Source organism: Oncorhynchus tshawytscha, linkage group LG13 (genome assembly GCF_018296145.1).
Source record: "Oncorhynchus tshawytscha isolate Ot180627B linkage group LG13, Otsh_v2.0, whole genome shotgun sequence".
Lineage (NCBI taxonomy): Eukaryota > Metazoa > Chordata > Actinopteri > Salmoniformes > Salmonidae > Oncorhynchus > Oncorhynchus tshawytscha.
In genome coordinates this window covers 39357075-39372898 of record NC_056441.1, presented here as the reverse complement: position 1 = coordinate 39372898, position 15824 = coordinate 39357075, and the positions used below count along the sequence as shown (strand labels likewise).

At 43.2% G+C, this 15824-nt stretch overlaps 1 protein-coding gene across 1 annotated transcript; it reads right to left on the bottom strand.

Annotated features, from left to right (window-relative positions):
- Positions 1-3672: 3672 nt before the first annotated feature.
- LOC112264907 (sialidase-1) lies at positions 3673-14954 on the bottom strand. Its single transcript, XM_024441826.2, has 7 exons — positions 14874-14954; positions 14545-14694; positions 13191-13380; positions 9566-9828; positions 7154-7336; positions 6567-6786; positions 3673-6395 (listed from the first exon to the last, which is right to left on the bottom strand). Exons 2-7 carry the CDS (start codon positions 14638-14640, stop codon positions 6175-6177), a joined length of 1173 nt encoding a protein of 390 aa, XP_024297594.1. The 5' UTR covers positions 14641-14694; positions 14874-14954; the 3' UTR covers positions 3673-6174.
- Between the last annotated feature and the right edge of the window lie 870 nt (positions 14955-15824).

The following is a 15824-nucleotide window of genomic DNA, read 5'->3' as shown; positions in this document are numbered from 1 at the left end:
CTGGTGGCCTACCTTGGTGAGAGACGTGCGATTCTATGTCTCCTCCTGTTCGGTGTGAGCTCAGAGTAAGGCTCCTAGGCATTTGCCACGAGGGAAATTACAACCCCTCCCCGTTCCACAACGGCTGTGGTCCCATCTATCGGTGGATTTTCTTACGGAGCTTCCCCTGTCTCAGGGGAACACGACGATCCTGATCGTTGTGGATCGGTTCTCTAAGTCCTGCCGTCTTATCCTATTGCCCAGTCTCCCTACGGCCCTGCAGACTGCGGAGGCACTATTCACCCATGTCTTTCGGCACTACGGGGTGCCCGAGGATATCGTTTCTGATCGGGGTCCCCAGTTTACGTCCAGAGTATGGAAGGCGTTTATGGAGCGGCTGGGGTCTCGGTCAGCCTGACCTCGGGTTATCACCCGGAGAGTAATGGGCAGGTGGAGAGAGTGAACCAGGTGGGTTGGTTTCTGCAGTGGTATTGCCAGGACCGGCCCGGGGAGTGGGCGAGATACATCCCCTGGGCAGAAATGGCCCAGAACTCACTAAGCCGCTCCTCTACCAACATGTCACCGTTTGAGTGCATGTTGGGGTACCAGCCGGTTCTGGCACCATGGCATCAGAGCCAGACCGAGGCTCCTGCGGTGGAGGAGTGGGTGCAGTGCTCTAAGGAGACCTGGAGAGCCGTCCAGGAGTCATTGCGTCAGGCGAGTGGACGGCAGAAGAAGAGCGCTGACCATCACCGCAGTGAGGCCCCCGTGTTTGCACCGGGGGACAGGGTCTGGCTCTCGACCACAAACCTGCCCCTCCGCCTGCCCTGCCCGAAGCTGGGTCCGCAGTGTGTAGGGCCATTTAAAGTCCCGAGGAGAATAAACGAGGTGTGTTATCGATTGTTACTCCCTTCGTATTATCGTATTAACCCCTCGTTTCATGTGTCTCTCCTCAGGCCGGTGGTAGCTGGTCCCATGCAGGAAAGTGAGGTTCCGGAGGTCGCTCTGCCCCCTCTGGACATCGAGGGGACCCCGGCGTACACGATACGGTCCATTCTGGACTCCAGACGCCGGGTGAGGGGCCTGCAGTACCTCATGGACTGGGAGGGGTACGGGCCGGAGGAGAGGTGCTGGGTCCCGGTGGGGGATATATTGGATCCCACTATACTAAAGGAGTTCCATCGCCTCCATCCGGATCGCCCTGCGCATCGCCCCCCGGGTCGTCCCCGAGGCCGGTGTCGGCGCGCTGCGGGAGCCGCGAGTCAGGAGGGGGGGTACTGTCACGAATAGCACCGAAGGTGGCTCCCCTTCCTGCTCGGGTGGCGCTCGGAGGTTGTCGTCGCCGGTCTATTAGCTGCCACCGATCCCTTTTTCCTTTTCATTTGTTTTTGTCTAATTGTTTTCACCTGTTCCTTGTTGGGGTTTTGGGATGGGTGTTATTTTTTTTTTAAATTACCCGCTGGTGTTTGTTGTTTGTGGTGTATCGTCGGTTTTGGGTTTTCGCTGTCCGGGTTTGTGTAACTAGGTTTTGGGTTTGTTTTGAACCTGTGTTTTAGGGTATTCACCCATGTTTTGGACCTGTTACTTTGTTAAGGACATTAAAGCTTTTTTCCCATTTACATTGCTCTCTGCGTTTTGACTCCTCACCCTCCCACCGTTACACAATTCTGCAAAAACAAAATTACATCCAGAGTGCATCAAACATAATTTAAGACCTTGTTTGTGGGAAAGTGGTTATTTCTGTATTTCAATGTTGCAACTTGCTGAAAATTGTCCAGTGTTCATTTAATCTAGTTTCAACAGTTCTGCAAAAAAAATTGCATCCAGAGTGCATCAAACATGATTTAGACCTTGTTTATGGAAAAGTGTTTATTTCTGTATTTCCATGTGGACACTGAAATTTGTCCAGTGTTCCTATCATCTAGTTGAACTTCTTATGGCTGCAATCACGTTAACGGGATAATTTTCATCAACAACCGCTAAATTGCAGAGCGACACATTCAAATATTATTACAAAAAAAATTGTATTCATGAACTCACAAGTGCTTTACAGCGAAAGCAATCTAAGCGTTTTTGTTTATCGATCGCTCGACAAAACATTATGAACACCTAACATCAAAGTAGCTTGGTCACGAAAATCAGAAAAGCAATCAAATTAATCTTTTACCTTTGATGATCTTCAGATGTTTTCACTCACGAGACTCCCAGTTACACAATAAATGTTCCTTTTGTTCCATAAAGATGATTTTTATATCCAAAATACCTCCGTTTGTTTCCCGCGTTATGTTCAGTAATCCACAGGAAAGAGCGGTCACGACAACGCAGACGAAAATTCCAAATAGTATCCGTAATGTCCACAGAAACATGTCAAATGTTTTTTATAATCAATCCTCAGGTTGTTTTTAAAATATATAATTGATAATATATCAACCGCAACTGTCCTTTTCAGTAGGAGAGGGATCGCAATGGCTGCCCAAACTCTGTTGCACTTACAAAACGCTGCTGGCACCCAGCCATACAATGACGCGATATTATCGTTCTCGCTCATTTTTCAAAATAAAAGCCTGCAACTATGTCTATCGACTGTTGACACCTTGAGGAAGCGATAGGAAAATAAATCTGGTTGATATCCCTTCAAATGGAGCAAAGGCAGACTATGGAACATGGAGTTTTCCAAATAGAAGCCACTTCCTGGTTTGATTTTCCTCAGGGTTTCGCCTGCAATATCAGTTCTGTTATACTCACAGACAATATTTTGACAGTTTTGGAAACTTTAGTGTTTTCTATCCCAATCTGTCAATTATATGCATATTCTAGCATCTGGTCCTGAGGAATAGGCCGTTTACTTTGGGAACGTTATTTTTCCAAACATAAAAACAGTGCCCCCTAGCTTCTAAGTACTTTACACCACTGCAAAATATATATATATTTTGGGGTGGGAAGTGTTTCTATGCTAGCTCTGTAATTCACCACACACTTAAGTCTGAGATTGCAATTATTGAAGTTGTTTATGGTGACGAGGGGCATGAGTGGCGTTGTACAAAGCGAAGTCAGCAGCGATTGGATTGTCTCTAACAAATCAGTGTCAAAGCCAATGACACATTTTCTAACTGCCGCTTTACCCAAGTGTGTTATGGCTCTGTTTTCTAACTGCCGTTTTACCCAAGTGTGTTATGGCTCTGGCCCAACCCATCAGCTTCTGGACAAAGCAGACAACCCCGAATGGGTTCGCATTCAGTGAAGGGTTGGGGAGGTACTGAGCCAGACTCATTGGGAGAAGAAACTAACATAAGTGGGCGTAGCATTTGGCCAGAGCAAGGAGTCTGGGTAGCCAGGCAAGGTCTATGCACTCTATATGAATGCAGTTTGATGTGGGTTACTTGAGGCCAGTGTGATATGGCAGACATTAGACACACAACTAAGTACTACTACAACTCTATCTTTATGTACAGGTTCAGCTCCCGAGCCTCCTCTATGTCACAACTGTGAAGCCATGAACAAGAGAACAGGGAAATGGGTTGACAATGACTGTGACCTACGGTGTTCCAATAATCCCGCAGGCAAAATGTTTTGCATGTATGCTAAATTAATTGACAATGTCTGTTTCTTCCCATTTCATTACTCCCACACTCAACCATCATCTTCTACTAAGGCCACTTGTACTAAGGCTATATGAAAGCAAGAGTAATTTAGTCTGTTTTACTGTTTCTTTAATGTCTGATTTGTGGTAAATGATTGATGCAATTATGGTTGTCTGGGTTGGGTAGTGCCGTCCAGGACTACATACGCACCCGGAGAGAGCGGTTCACATCCCCGTTCTTCCACCCACTTTCTGTGCTCTATATACTTCCCATCTGTTTATTCAACTTCAGAAAATACGATGCATTCAAGGTGAAAATAATTTCCCATTCATTGTGGTTAATTTTCAAAGAACTTGTTTCATGTCTATGAATGCCAATTTAATGTAGTATCTTCAATAATAATGAATTTTGTTCCCTCCCCATTATAATTTGGCATTAATGCCTAACACATAATACATTTTAGAAGACACTGTGATTCTACTATAAGATTCTGGCAACATTGTCATAAAGAAAAATATTTATATTACTTCTATAAGTGTGACAAACAAAATAGTTGTTAAGGATATTTGCATTATTCTCTTTTCTAACCTTCTCTTACAGCTACATCTTATATTTTGTCTTACAGTGTACATTTATGTGTACGATTTCTTTGTTCCAAAATCTCCATTTGAATCTAAATGTTCACCCACATAGCATGAAACAGGGCGTGGCTAACAAAAAAAATATTTCACATACTTTTCAGGGAAGTACAGGACATTATCTACAGACCCAGGGGGATATCCCAAAACATTACAAGAGGCTTAATACAATTGTAATATCTGGAACAATTTTAACAGTATTTTTCCACACAGTGTGGCTCAACTGCTGCTTTTAAAGAAGCTCAGTTCTCACATTTTTCCACAAATTGTACAGTATCTAAACGTACATACATAATATATTAATACTCAGACACACATCACACCTCCTTTAAACACTATCACAAATCTTAAAAGGTCATCAACATAGGAAGCCCTTCTATTAAATGTACACACTTTCAGGAAAGGGATGATAATGAAGGGTGTAAGATAGAGAATTAGCTTACAGTAAGAGTAGAATATATGCTAAATATAATACAAAATCAAGTGCACTTAAGACCATAACATTGGCAAATCAACTTGACACAATGAGTTCACATGCATCCAGATTCCTCAATACAAGGCAACAGTTTCTAACCAAAATCACTTTCGAATAAATGACCAATCAAATCCTTATGTGCAATTAACCAGATGCAGTGTCTTACCACTAAACAAGGAATCTATTTCATATCAGCTTCACAGAAGGGTTCAGCAAGGTGAACTGAGGAAAACAACTACATCTGCTGTGGAGTGCGCTAGATGAGACTGATCAAATCTGCTACAGAAACACTGAGTTGAAGTATTTGTGACACAATCACAGTTGATTATTATACTTTCAACTTAGATCACAAAATGGGTGAATGAAATTACAGATCCCTGGCGCCATGCCTCGTAAAAACATCAAGTTGATGGTATTCAAACTATACTTGTTCTATTGATCTGAGATAGTGTAGTGGACACAAGTCAATCATTTTACGTGTCATTTCACTCACATAAAACGGTCTCATCATACAAACATCTCTCACGTCAAAAGTTGGCAAGAACCATCCTTCAAAAAAAGGAAACCGTAGAAATTCCTTGACATTGTGAAAGTGCAACCATTCTGTTATGGACTGGGAGGCAGAGGGCTGGGAGCTGCATTTACTAGGCATTAAAATGTCTCTAAAGCTGTATTTTGAAAAACTTTTTTTGCCATATGGAAATAGCAGTTGCAAGTCTTTCCCAAAATATTTTCCTTCCACCCATCTCTTTTATTTTGTGATGTGTGTGTGTGGATGGGGGATGGCAGACTCCTTCCCCCCCCTCCTCTCTCAGCTATAGGAGCCTCAACAGAAAGGAAGCGTAGCTACACCAACATCCCACCAATCATTACAGACTATCATATCTTCAGTAAAGGACAGGACACCTGTGCTTGGACCATACTAATAACATGTATATTAGGCACCAAATGGAGGAAAACAGACTAAAACAGGGAGGGACTAGCTGAACTTTCCATTTCCTGGTGCAGAATGTTTTTGCTGCATTTTGCCCTAATGAAACCAACCCTGATATATTTAAAAGCCCACCTTCGGATAAAGTGGCACACAACTGTCATTATTGGTACAATAAAAACAGGAGTAGTATGTCTCCCTCCACCAATCAAAACAAAGTGGTGCTGCAAAGTCCCATGAGTCCTCCGTCCTGAGATAATCTTCAACATCCTCTTCCCTTTCCCTCCCCGGCTGGAGGTAGAACCTGCTCCTAACCACAGATCTTGGATAAAAATCCAACCTAACCATAACCACTTAAGAGGATAAAAATATCTGGGCCTGTATTCAAAAAGTATCTGAGTAAAAATGCTGATCTAGGATCAGGTCCCTGTCTATATAATCTAATTCATTATGATCTAAAAAAGGCTAAACTGATGCTAGTTCAGCACACCAAGACACTTTAAGAACACAGACCTTGGACCAGTGGTTAGAGGCAGACTCTACCTAGTCCCCCACCCCAGCCTTATTCTACTACCATCCACCGTAGAGGTGGATCTTGGCGAAGGAGATGGTCTCATCGTAGTCTTTGTGGCCTTTCTCATAGATGACAAAGATGAACTTCCTGTCCTCTGCGCTGCCGCTCGTAAGTGATGTCATGCAGGAGTAGCCGCTTGGGCCCGCCCAGATCTGGACGGTGTTCTTCTCCCACGATGTGCCATTGGTCAGAGACCAGCGCAGGGTTAGATTGATCCCTGGCACAAAGAGAGGAGAGAAAGAAAGCGAGAGGGACAGAAAGGTTAAGGGTGAAAATTAACACAAAAAAAAATACTTTTTTTTATTTTTAACTCAACACTACACCGAGTGTCCAACCCACTCGGTCTACCAGAGGGCCCCAATCCACACCCCTTTCCCATAGTCCTTACGGTGGGTACTGTCAGCTGGGTTGGTGAAGTACATCACGCCCTCCTTCTGCAGCGCCCCTGCTGCTACCGTTGGGTCTATCAGGATGGGGTCAAACACCAGCTGCTCCACAGGTAGAGTCTCGCCCCCGTCCAGGCTGCGCACCACCATGCGGCAGCGGCAGTGGTAGTTGTTCTGGTTGCGCACGTTGATGACGATGCTACCGTCCTCCATCTCTACAGGCTACAAAGAGGGGAAAGAGGCAGAGAGGAGTTTGATTGAGGAACTAAAGTTAGCCTGATTATTGGCTTTTAACAGAAAGCCTGTTGCTCAAGCACTTCTTATCACGGGATAGTAATAGTTTAGTCAAATGAATCAATTTAAGTGGTCCTACAAGGATTAGCTACTGTATCTTTCCAATCTCTGATACAAAAAAAAGTAGAGGAACTGCATTGTAATCAGTATACATCACTATTGAACAAAAGCGTCAGACTATAAAACTACTACCAGACTAGTAAAACTCAAGGGTTGCCTAATAACTATATGGGTATTGTACTGTGTGGCATTGTTTCCAGTCCTTCCTACCTATTCCCTCCCTGGTTAGCTTTACCTGGCACTCGTCTGGGTTGAAGTCCAGGGCTTGTTTGGGCTGGTTGTAGGGGATGCTCTTCAGTGCGGCGCCATTCTTCCAGTTTCGCCCGTGATCGTCACTCAGAATGCAGAAGACCCCGTCACCCTCCAGTGTGCCATGTCCACACACCACCAGACGCCCCTTGGCAGGAGGGTAGTGCTTCTGCAAGAGAGGACATGGAAAAACAGTTTTAAAAAAGTGTACTCTATCAAAGCACAAAAGTTCAATCGAAACTGACCTCGGTGCATTGACCCTAAGATTTATTACACACAATATAAGGGTTAGGGATGATAGAAATTGGGCTCATAAAGGAAAGAACATCCAGAATGACTAGCTAAATACTGGTGTGTCCAAAGACACAGGCAGGTTAACAACAACTAAGAACTGCAGAGGTATTGAAAAAGAGAGTAGCTCATCATGGGAGACATGACTCAAAACTTACTGACAACACAAAAGTAGGCTACGTCAGCAATGGTATCACGACGAAGGAAATATAAGGAGCTCTCCTCATATAAGGGTAGAGATGACAAACAAATAAATCAGGGGGAATTATATGAAATGCAGGGGTGAAAGTAAGACTGAACCGTCTGGTACTGAGTACCAGCATAATAAATAGTGGGGGTACGCCATACCGGTAAAACATGAGCCTATCACAATAGTTAAAACAGATTAGGAAACTGTAGGTTATTTCACCATTTATCATTACAGCATTTCAGTCCCATGAAAAATTGGCAAAGAGACTTAAACTTGTGGAATATAATTTTTTCTGTTTTAAGTTAATGTCACATGCAGTGAAATGCCTTTCTTGCAAGCTCTAACCACAATCCAGTAATCAATAACAGAACATTTGAGAAATTGCCAAGAAACTGAAGATCTTGTACAATGCTGTGTACTACTCCCTTCACAGAACAGAGCCAAATGACAAACCAGAATAGAAAGAGTGGGAGGGCCCAGTGTACAACTGAGCAAGAAGACAAGTACATTAGTGTGTCTAGTTTAAGAAACACATGCCTCAAGTCCTCAACAGGCAGCGTCATTAAATAGTACCCGCAAAACACCAGTCTCAATGTCAACAGTGAAGAGGCGACTCCAGGATTCTGGCCTTCTAGGCAGAGCCCCTCTTTCCAATGTCTGTTCTTTTGCCCATCTTAATATTTTAATGGCCAGTCTGAGATATGGCTTTTTCTTTGCAACTCTGCCTTGAAGGCCAGCATCCCGGATTCGCCTCCTCATTGTTGACGTTGAGACTGGTGTTTTGTGGGTACTATTTAATGAAGCTGTCAGTTGAAGATTTGTGAGGCATCGGTTTCTCAAACTAGACACTAATGTACTGGTACTCTTGCTCAGTTGTGCACCGGGGCCTCCCACTATCTATTCTGGTTAGAGCCAGTTTGCGCTGTTCTGTGAAGGGAGTAGTACACAGCATTGTACAAGATCTTCAGTTTCTTGGCAATTTCTCACATGGAATAGCCTTCATTTCTCAGAACAAGAATAACAATAAAGACATTTCATTGAGCCTGTAATCGGACCAACAAATGCTGACGTAACGGATGTAGCGTTTCAATCGGTGACATCACTTGCTGAGACCTTGAAGTAGTGGTTCCCCTTGCTCTGCAAGGGCTTCGGCTTTTGTGGAGCGATGGGTAACGATGCTTCGTGGGTGACTGTTGTTGATGTGTGCAGAGGGTCCCAGGTTCACACCCGGGTATGGGCGAGGGGACGGTCTAACGTTATACTGTTACACTGATGCTCCAGATACTCAACTAGTCTAAAGAAAGACTGTTTTATTGGATCTTTAAATCAGTGCAACAGTTTTCCGCTGTGCCAACATGATCACAAAAGGGTTTTCTAATGATCAATTAGCCATTTAAAATGATAACAATTAGCTAACACAATGTGCCATTGGAACACAGGAGTGATGAGTGCTGATAATGGGCCTCTGTACACATATGTAGATAATCCAGCTACAATAGTCATTTACAACATTAACAATATCTACACTGTATTTCTGATCAATTTGATGTTCTTTTAAAATGGACAAATGTGCGCAGGTAGTCTTCATGAGCCATTGAAGTAATTGTTTGACAATCAGATGAAAACTGTTTGTGTTTAAGCCACATTAAAAAAAAAGGTAGGCACATACATTTTAAAAGTGAAAACGACAAATCTTTACTATTAGGCCCATAGAGATCCTATTAAATGAATAGGGATTCTATATGTCATGATGATTAGGCCCATAAAAAAAATATTTTAAAAAGCACATGCACACACAGGAGGTCCCCGTACTGGGATGAAATTTAAATCTACTTTCACCCAATTAGATACATTGAGAGAGAGAGCTATAAGGGGAGATGAAGAGAAGTATCAAAGCCATGGACGGTGGTGACCCACCTGAATGCCAAAGCCAGGCCCGGGGGCGAAGTTCTTAACCCCTAGCTGGACCGAGAGGTTCCTTGGTGGGCTCCAGCTGAGACCGTCATCCATGCTCTCCACCAACATAATACTGGCAGGGTCACACTGGTACTGGTGGAAGCACATTGAGTAGATCAGCAGCACAGAGCCAGTCTCCTCATCCACCACCACAGAACCCAGGTTCAGCCCGTCAACCAAGTAACCATCATCCAATATGAAGGAGGTGGGAGACCACGTGGCACCTAGTGTGGAGGGGAAGTATAGAAGGAGAGCGGAGGAGGAAAGTATTCGTCGTAAGTAAAGTGCTGTAAAATACAGTGCATTCGGAAAGTATTCAGACCACTCCCCTTTTCCACATTTTGTTACGTTACAGGCTTATTCTAAAATGAATGAAATAGTTTGTTTCCATCATCAAGCCTAGAGTCTTCTTGGGTATGACACAACAAGCTTGACACAAACCTGTATTTGGAGAGTTTCACCCATTCTTCTCTGCAGATCCTCTCAAGCTCTGTCAGGTTGGATGGGGAGCGTCACTGCACATCTATTTTCAGGTCTCTCCAGAGATGTTCGATCAGATTCAAGTCCGGGCTCTGGCTGGGCCACTCAAGAATATTCAGAGTCTTGTCCCGAAGCCACTCCTGCGTTGTCTTGGCTGTGTGTGCTTAGGGTCATTGTCATGTTGGAAGATGAACCATCACCCCAGCCTGAGGTCCTGAGCGCTCTGCAGCAGGTTATCAAGGATCTCCCTGTACTTTGCTCCATTCATCTTTCCCTCGATCCTGACTGGTCTCAATCCCTGCCGCTGAAAAATATCCCCACGGCATGATGCTTCATCGTAGGGATGGTGCCAGGGTTCCTCCAGACGTGTCGCTTGGTCAAAGAGTTCAATCTTGGTTTCATCAGACAAGAGAATCTTGTTTCTCGTGGTCTGAGAGTCCTTTAGGTGCCCTTTGGCAATCTCCCAGAGGGCTGTCATGTGCCTTTTACTGGGGAGTGGCTTCCGTCTGGCCACTCTACCGTAAAGGCCTGATTGGTGGATAGCTGCAGAGAAGGTTGTCCTTCTGGATGGTTCTCCCATCTCCACAGAGGAACTCGGGAGCCCTGTCAGAGTAACCATCAGCTTCTTGGTCACCTCCGAGACCAAGGCCCTTCTCCCCCAATTGCTCTGTTTGGTCAGGCAGCCAGCTCTAAGAAGAGTCTTGGTGACTCCAAACTTATTCCATTTAAAAATGGAGGGCACTGTGTTCTTGGGGACCTTCAATGCTGCAGACAGATCTGGTAAAGGGTACCAAAACATGTGCCTCGACAATCCTGTCTCGGAGCTATTCCTTAGACCTCATGGCTTGGTTTTTGCTCTGACATGCACTGCCAACTGTGGCACCTTATATAGACAAGTGTGTGCCTTTCCAAATCATGTCCAATCAATTGAATTTCCCAAGTTGTAAAAACACCAACGATGATCAATAAAAACAAGACGCACCTGAGCTCAATTTCAAGTCTCATAGCAAAGGGTCTGAATACTTATGTAAATAAGGTATCATTTGCAAAAAGTTCTAAAAACATGTTTTCCCTTTGATTCAAATTTTTTTATAATAAGGCTGTAACAAAATGTGGGAAAGGGGTCTGAATACTTTCCGAATGCACTGGAGTGAAGATGGGCCAAAACAAAGCAAAGTCGATTCAAATGCGAGTATGAAGTTTGTCATGTCCATCTGTAACGGGAATATTTAAGATGACTAAAGTTCATATTTAAAATTGAGTGAACAATGTTTAGCATATTTGGAGTGTCTGTAATAAACAATTTCCAGTGTCCCATTGGATTATTCTCATATCTGTTGGTAGTAATTGATATCAGACTGGTGGTACAAGGACACTGATTATTCACTGTTGTATTGATGACATTCTTTGAATACTGCGTGATTCTGGATCAGCTGGCAAAGGGACTGCATTTTGTTTGAACTTCCTACAAGCTTTTCAGACGGGTGTTAAAGCCCCAGTGCAGTTAAAAAAATTTTATTAAAAAATGAATTTCTTTTATATATAATATATTTAAACAATAGGAACAGTAGGAATAATACTGTGAAATTACAAAAATGATCAAGCCCTTTTCACGTAAGAGCTGTTTAAACAAAATATTTTATTCTTATCTTTTCACTGTCTCTATGCACACTCACAGGGCCCTACACATTGATACTCCAACACACATACACTACCGTTCAAAAGTTTGGGGTCACTTAAATGTCCTTGTTTTTGAAAGGAAAGCACATGTCCATTTTAAAAGAACATCAAATTGATCAGAAATACAGTGTAGATATTGTTAATGTTGTAAATGACTATTGTAGCTGGATTATCTACATATGTGTACAGAAGCCCATTATCAGCATTCATCACTTCTTGTGTTCCAATGGCACATTGTAATACACCCCCCCCCTGTAATTGCAGCCTTTTTTGGTAGGATGGAATTTTAGCCTGCCTGGTGATGTCACCAGGAGTTCCCACATTTGCTGAGCAGTTGTTGGCTGCTTTTCCTTTACTCTGTGGTCCAACTCATACCAAACCATCTCAACTGAGTTGAAGTCAGGTGATTGTGGAGGCCAGGTCATCTGATGCAGTACTCTATCACTCTCCTTCTTGGTCTGACAAGGTACAAATCTGTCATTCTGCTCCTGAACAAGGCAGTTAACCCACTGTTCCTAGGCCATCATTGTAAATAAGAATTTGTTCTTAACTGACTTGCCTAGTTAAATAAAAGGTTAAAATGAATAAATAATAGAAACACGAGCAATGGACATTTGCCTGGTGGAAATCTGTCCTTTGGTCTGATAATGCAAATCTGAGATTTTTGGTTCCAACCACCATGTCTGAGACACAGAGTAGGTGAACAGATGACCTCTGCATGTGTTGGTTCCCACCGTGAAGCATGGAGGAGGTGTGATGGTGCTTGGCTGGTGACACTGTCAGCGATTTATTTTGAATCCAAGGCACACTTAACAAGCAGAATTCTGCAGTGACACGTCATCCCATCTGGTTTGCGCTTATTGGGACTATCATTTGTTTTTCAACAGGACAATGACCCAACACACCTCCAAGGTGTGTAGGGCTATTTGACCAAGGAGGAGAGTGATGGAGTGCTGCAGCAGATGACCTGGCCTCCACAATCACCTGACCTCAACCCAGTTGAGACGGTTTGGGATGAGTTGGACTGCAGAGTGAAGGAAAAGCAACCAACAAGTGCTCAGGATGTGTGGGATCTCCTTTGTGAAAACCTGAGTATTATTTTTTGTCTGGGTTTCGTGATGAATCACTTATTACACCAGGGATGGGCAACAGACGGCATGATCAATTCCTTACTTACTGTTGAGAGTTAGAATACACAAGGTACAAGTTCAAAATGCAGTTGTGCATCAGCAGTTTGTCATGTCAGTCACTCAATTAACCCATGTCAGCTCAAATGTTTTAGATTGTTAAATTAGTCTAGCGGCCAGCTATCTAATCATGGCCGAATTACCGACCAAGGGGGACCCCCATTGATCATCAGATATCATATTAAAAACTGCAAACATTTGTCCATCCGTCTGTCTGCTCGCCCTGATGGCCTGCCTACCTCTGTCTGTGGAGCGTCGCATGGCAAGGAACTTGGCCCCCACATCATTGGCAGAGTTCTTCCGGGCCTCAGCGAAGGCCAGCAGACTGCCCTTGGGGGTAAAGGAGAGCAGTGGGATCCGGTAGGTGCCCACCTCCCCTGCCCCGCCACTCACCCACAGCAACTGCTCATCATAAACCAGTGGTTCAATCTGGGAGAAAGAAAGAGAATCTCAATTTGGCTCATTGCTTGGCATAAGCAGCCACTTGCCAGGTTAGGCCAGGTAAAACAGAGTGTGCAGAAAGCAAACCTCCGAGTTCCATCTTGGAAGAAGCTTGGATTTTAGCCAACAAGAATGGCTGAAAGTGACAATTGTAAAAAGAAAGCATTTGACAGTAACAACATTTACACACACAGTATTCTGGATTGTAGCTCATATCCTACCTAAGGTCTTATTAGGGAGACGCTGTTTACATGCACCTTTGATATCTCGTTTACAAATATCCCTGTATTCATGAATAAACAGAATATTCCTAATTTAAGTTAATATGAGTTAAATGTAATAGTAACTGAAATATGGACACTGTCTGTAGGTCTATAACTTCACATGTGTAGTTTTGTATAATATTAACAGAATGATGCATTTTTGCAGTTAAATTATATAACAAGTGTTAAATGTCTCAGGAATAGAATTGGAGAAATATCCAATTCCTTTCAGCATCTCTTGAGAAAATGAGTTATGCAAGCAGACAGTTATTCAACCACATAAAATATGCACCCAAGAAGAACTGAGGTATTATCAGAAATGCATTTCATCGTTTTCTCAGCTTTTCAATTGATGCGGCAGGTAGTCTAGGGCCAGTAACCTAAAGATTGCTGTTTCGAATCCCCAAGCTGACAAGGTAAAAACTGTCGTTCTGCCCCTGAACAAGGCAGTTACCCCACTGATCCCCGGTAGGCCATCATTGTAAATAAGAATGTGTTCTTATTAACAGACTTACCTAGTTAAAAAGTTTTATATTGATGACATTTGGGCAGTTTACACAGGACCAATGTGAAGACATAGGACGGATGACTAAATTTTGAAGTGCAGGAGGTTAAGATCTGTTTTGGTCGCTTAACTTTGCAACGGCCTGTGAGTGCAAAAGTACGGCAAGTCTATTGAACTGTTAGTCACAGAGATAACAGCTATTGGGCCATAACTTTATTGTACCCAAAATCATTATACTGCTATGCTTTCTTTGCAGTGAACAATCTACAACATATGTACATCTCGCAAAGATGTGCAGAAATATGCAGACTGTAAAATACATTCAGGAAGACAAAATAAATCAGGAAGACAACCCATGACTGAAAAACCGGTCAAGTTTCTTACCTGGACAAAAGAGGTGCATAGACACTGAGATAGCACAACCGAGAAAAGCACTGCGAGTCGGCTTTGTAGCTCCATCAAACCAGCCGTTGCAACCATACTGGCAACTCTGTTCCGTATTCTCTCGGCTCTTTGACAAAGAAAGTTGTGATACTGTGGAATTAAGGCAAAACAATTGCTACACTGTAAAACCAGAGACGAGAATCCCGTGAACCTAGATTCGAACCGTCTTAAGTAAGTCGAACATTTTATTGCTCCAACCTCGTGAAAGTTACAAACGGACACATTTTCGTCAAAAAGTAACGTCTAACTTCCTTAGTAGCCACACTCACCTTCTCCTCAACGAAACCCTAAACACCGCGGTCATATGACTGAGATGGGTGGTCACATGATGAACCCGTCATACACTGAAAATAAATCAATAAAACTGGGAAGGGAAATGTTGCCACCGCCACAAAGTCAAAATTGTGTATATTGTAAAAATTCATGAAAACAAACAATATATGTTTTTACCTTCAGTTAAGGTTAGCAGTGTGGTTACGTTTAGGGTTTGGTTTAAAATCTCATTTAAATAGATACATTTTCGAAATAGGCCTGGTTTATGACTGTAAGGCCTTGCTATGCGGGATACTTGGGACGTCTATCCGGGATTCTACCCCATTGAAGTTGACATTTTAAGGGTTAGGGTTAGGTAAGGGTTATTTTAACCACTTGTATAATTTATTTGCATACACTGCAAATAGACATATAAACCCACCAGACGCCACTATGGGTTTCTTCTTGTTTTGTTTTTGTTGTTGTTTGTTTTTGGGGTTTCTTCACGGTACCCAATCCAAAAACAGATTTAATGCGTCACTCAGTTATGTATAGTGCAATTGCTCTGCCACCAGAGGTTACTCAGGCAAAAGCAAGTTTAGATTTAAAAAACGGGATATTGGTGTGCATGTGAATGTGTATGTAAAAGTGAGCCCGAGGGGTGGGTGACAATGAGGTACCAGAACAGCAAAAAAAAAAAATCACTTTTATAATAAAGCATTGCATGCATTATCATCGCTTTTGAGTACTGGCATTAGAGCAGTGGTGGGGCTGGTTGCAGAAGTTGCACAACATGGAGTACATTTGTTGTAGCCTAGAGTCCTGGAAAATTTAAGAACAAATTCTTATTTACAATGACGGCCTACCCCGGCCAAACCCTAACCCGGACGACACTGGGCCAATTGTGCCCCACCCTATGGGACTCCCAATCACTGCCGGTTGTGTTACAGTCTGGAATCAAACCAGGG

Bases quoted from the DNA above. Each gene is read 5' to 3' on its own strand.
- LOC112264907 (XM_024441826.2), bottom strand. From the start codon at position 14,640: ATGGTTGCAACGGCTGGTTTGATGGAGCTACAAAGCCGACTCGCAGTG. The intron at 7,337-9,565 runs GTGGGTCACCAC...CCTCTCTTGCAG, and splicing joins GGCCTGGCTTTGGCATTCAG to AAGCACTACCCTCCTGCCAA. The intron at 6,787-7,153 runs GTAAAGCTAACC...CCCTCTTTGTAG, and splicing joins TCAACCCAGACGAGTGCCAG to CCTGTAGAGATGGAGGACGG.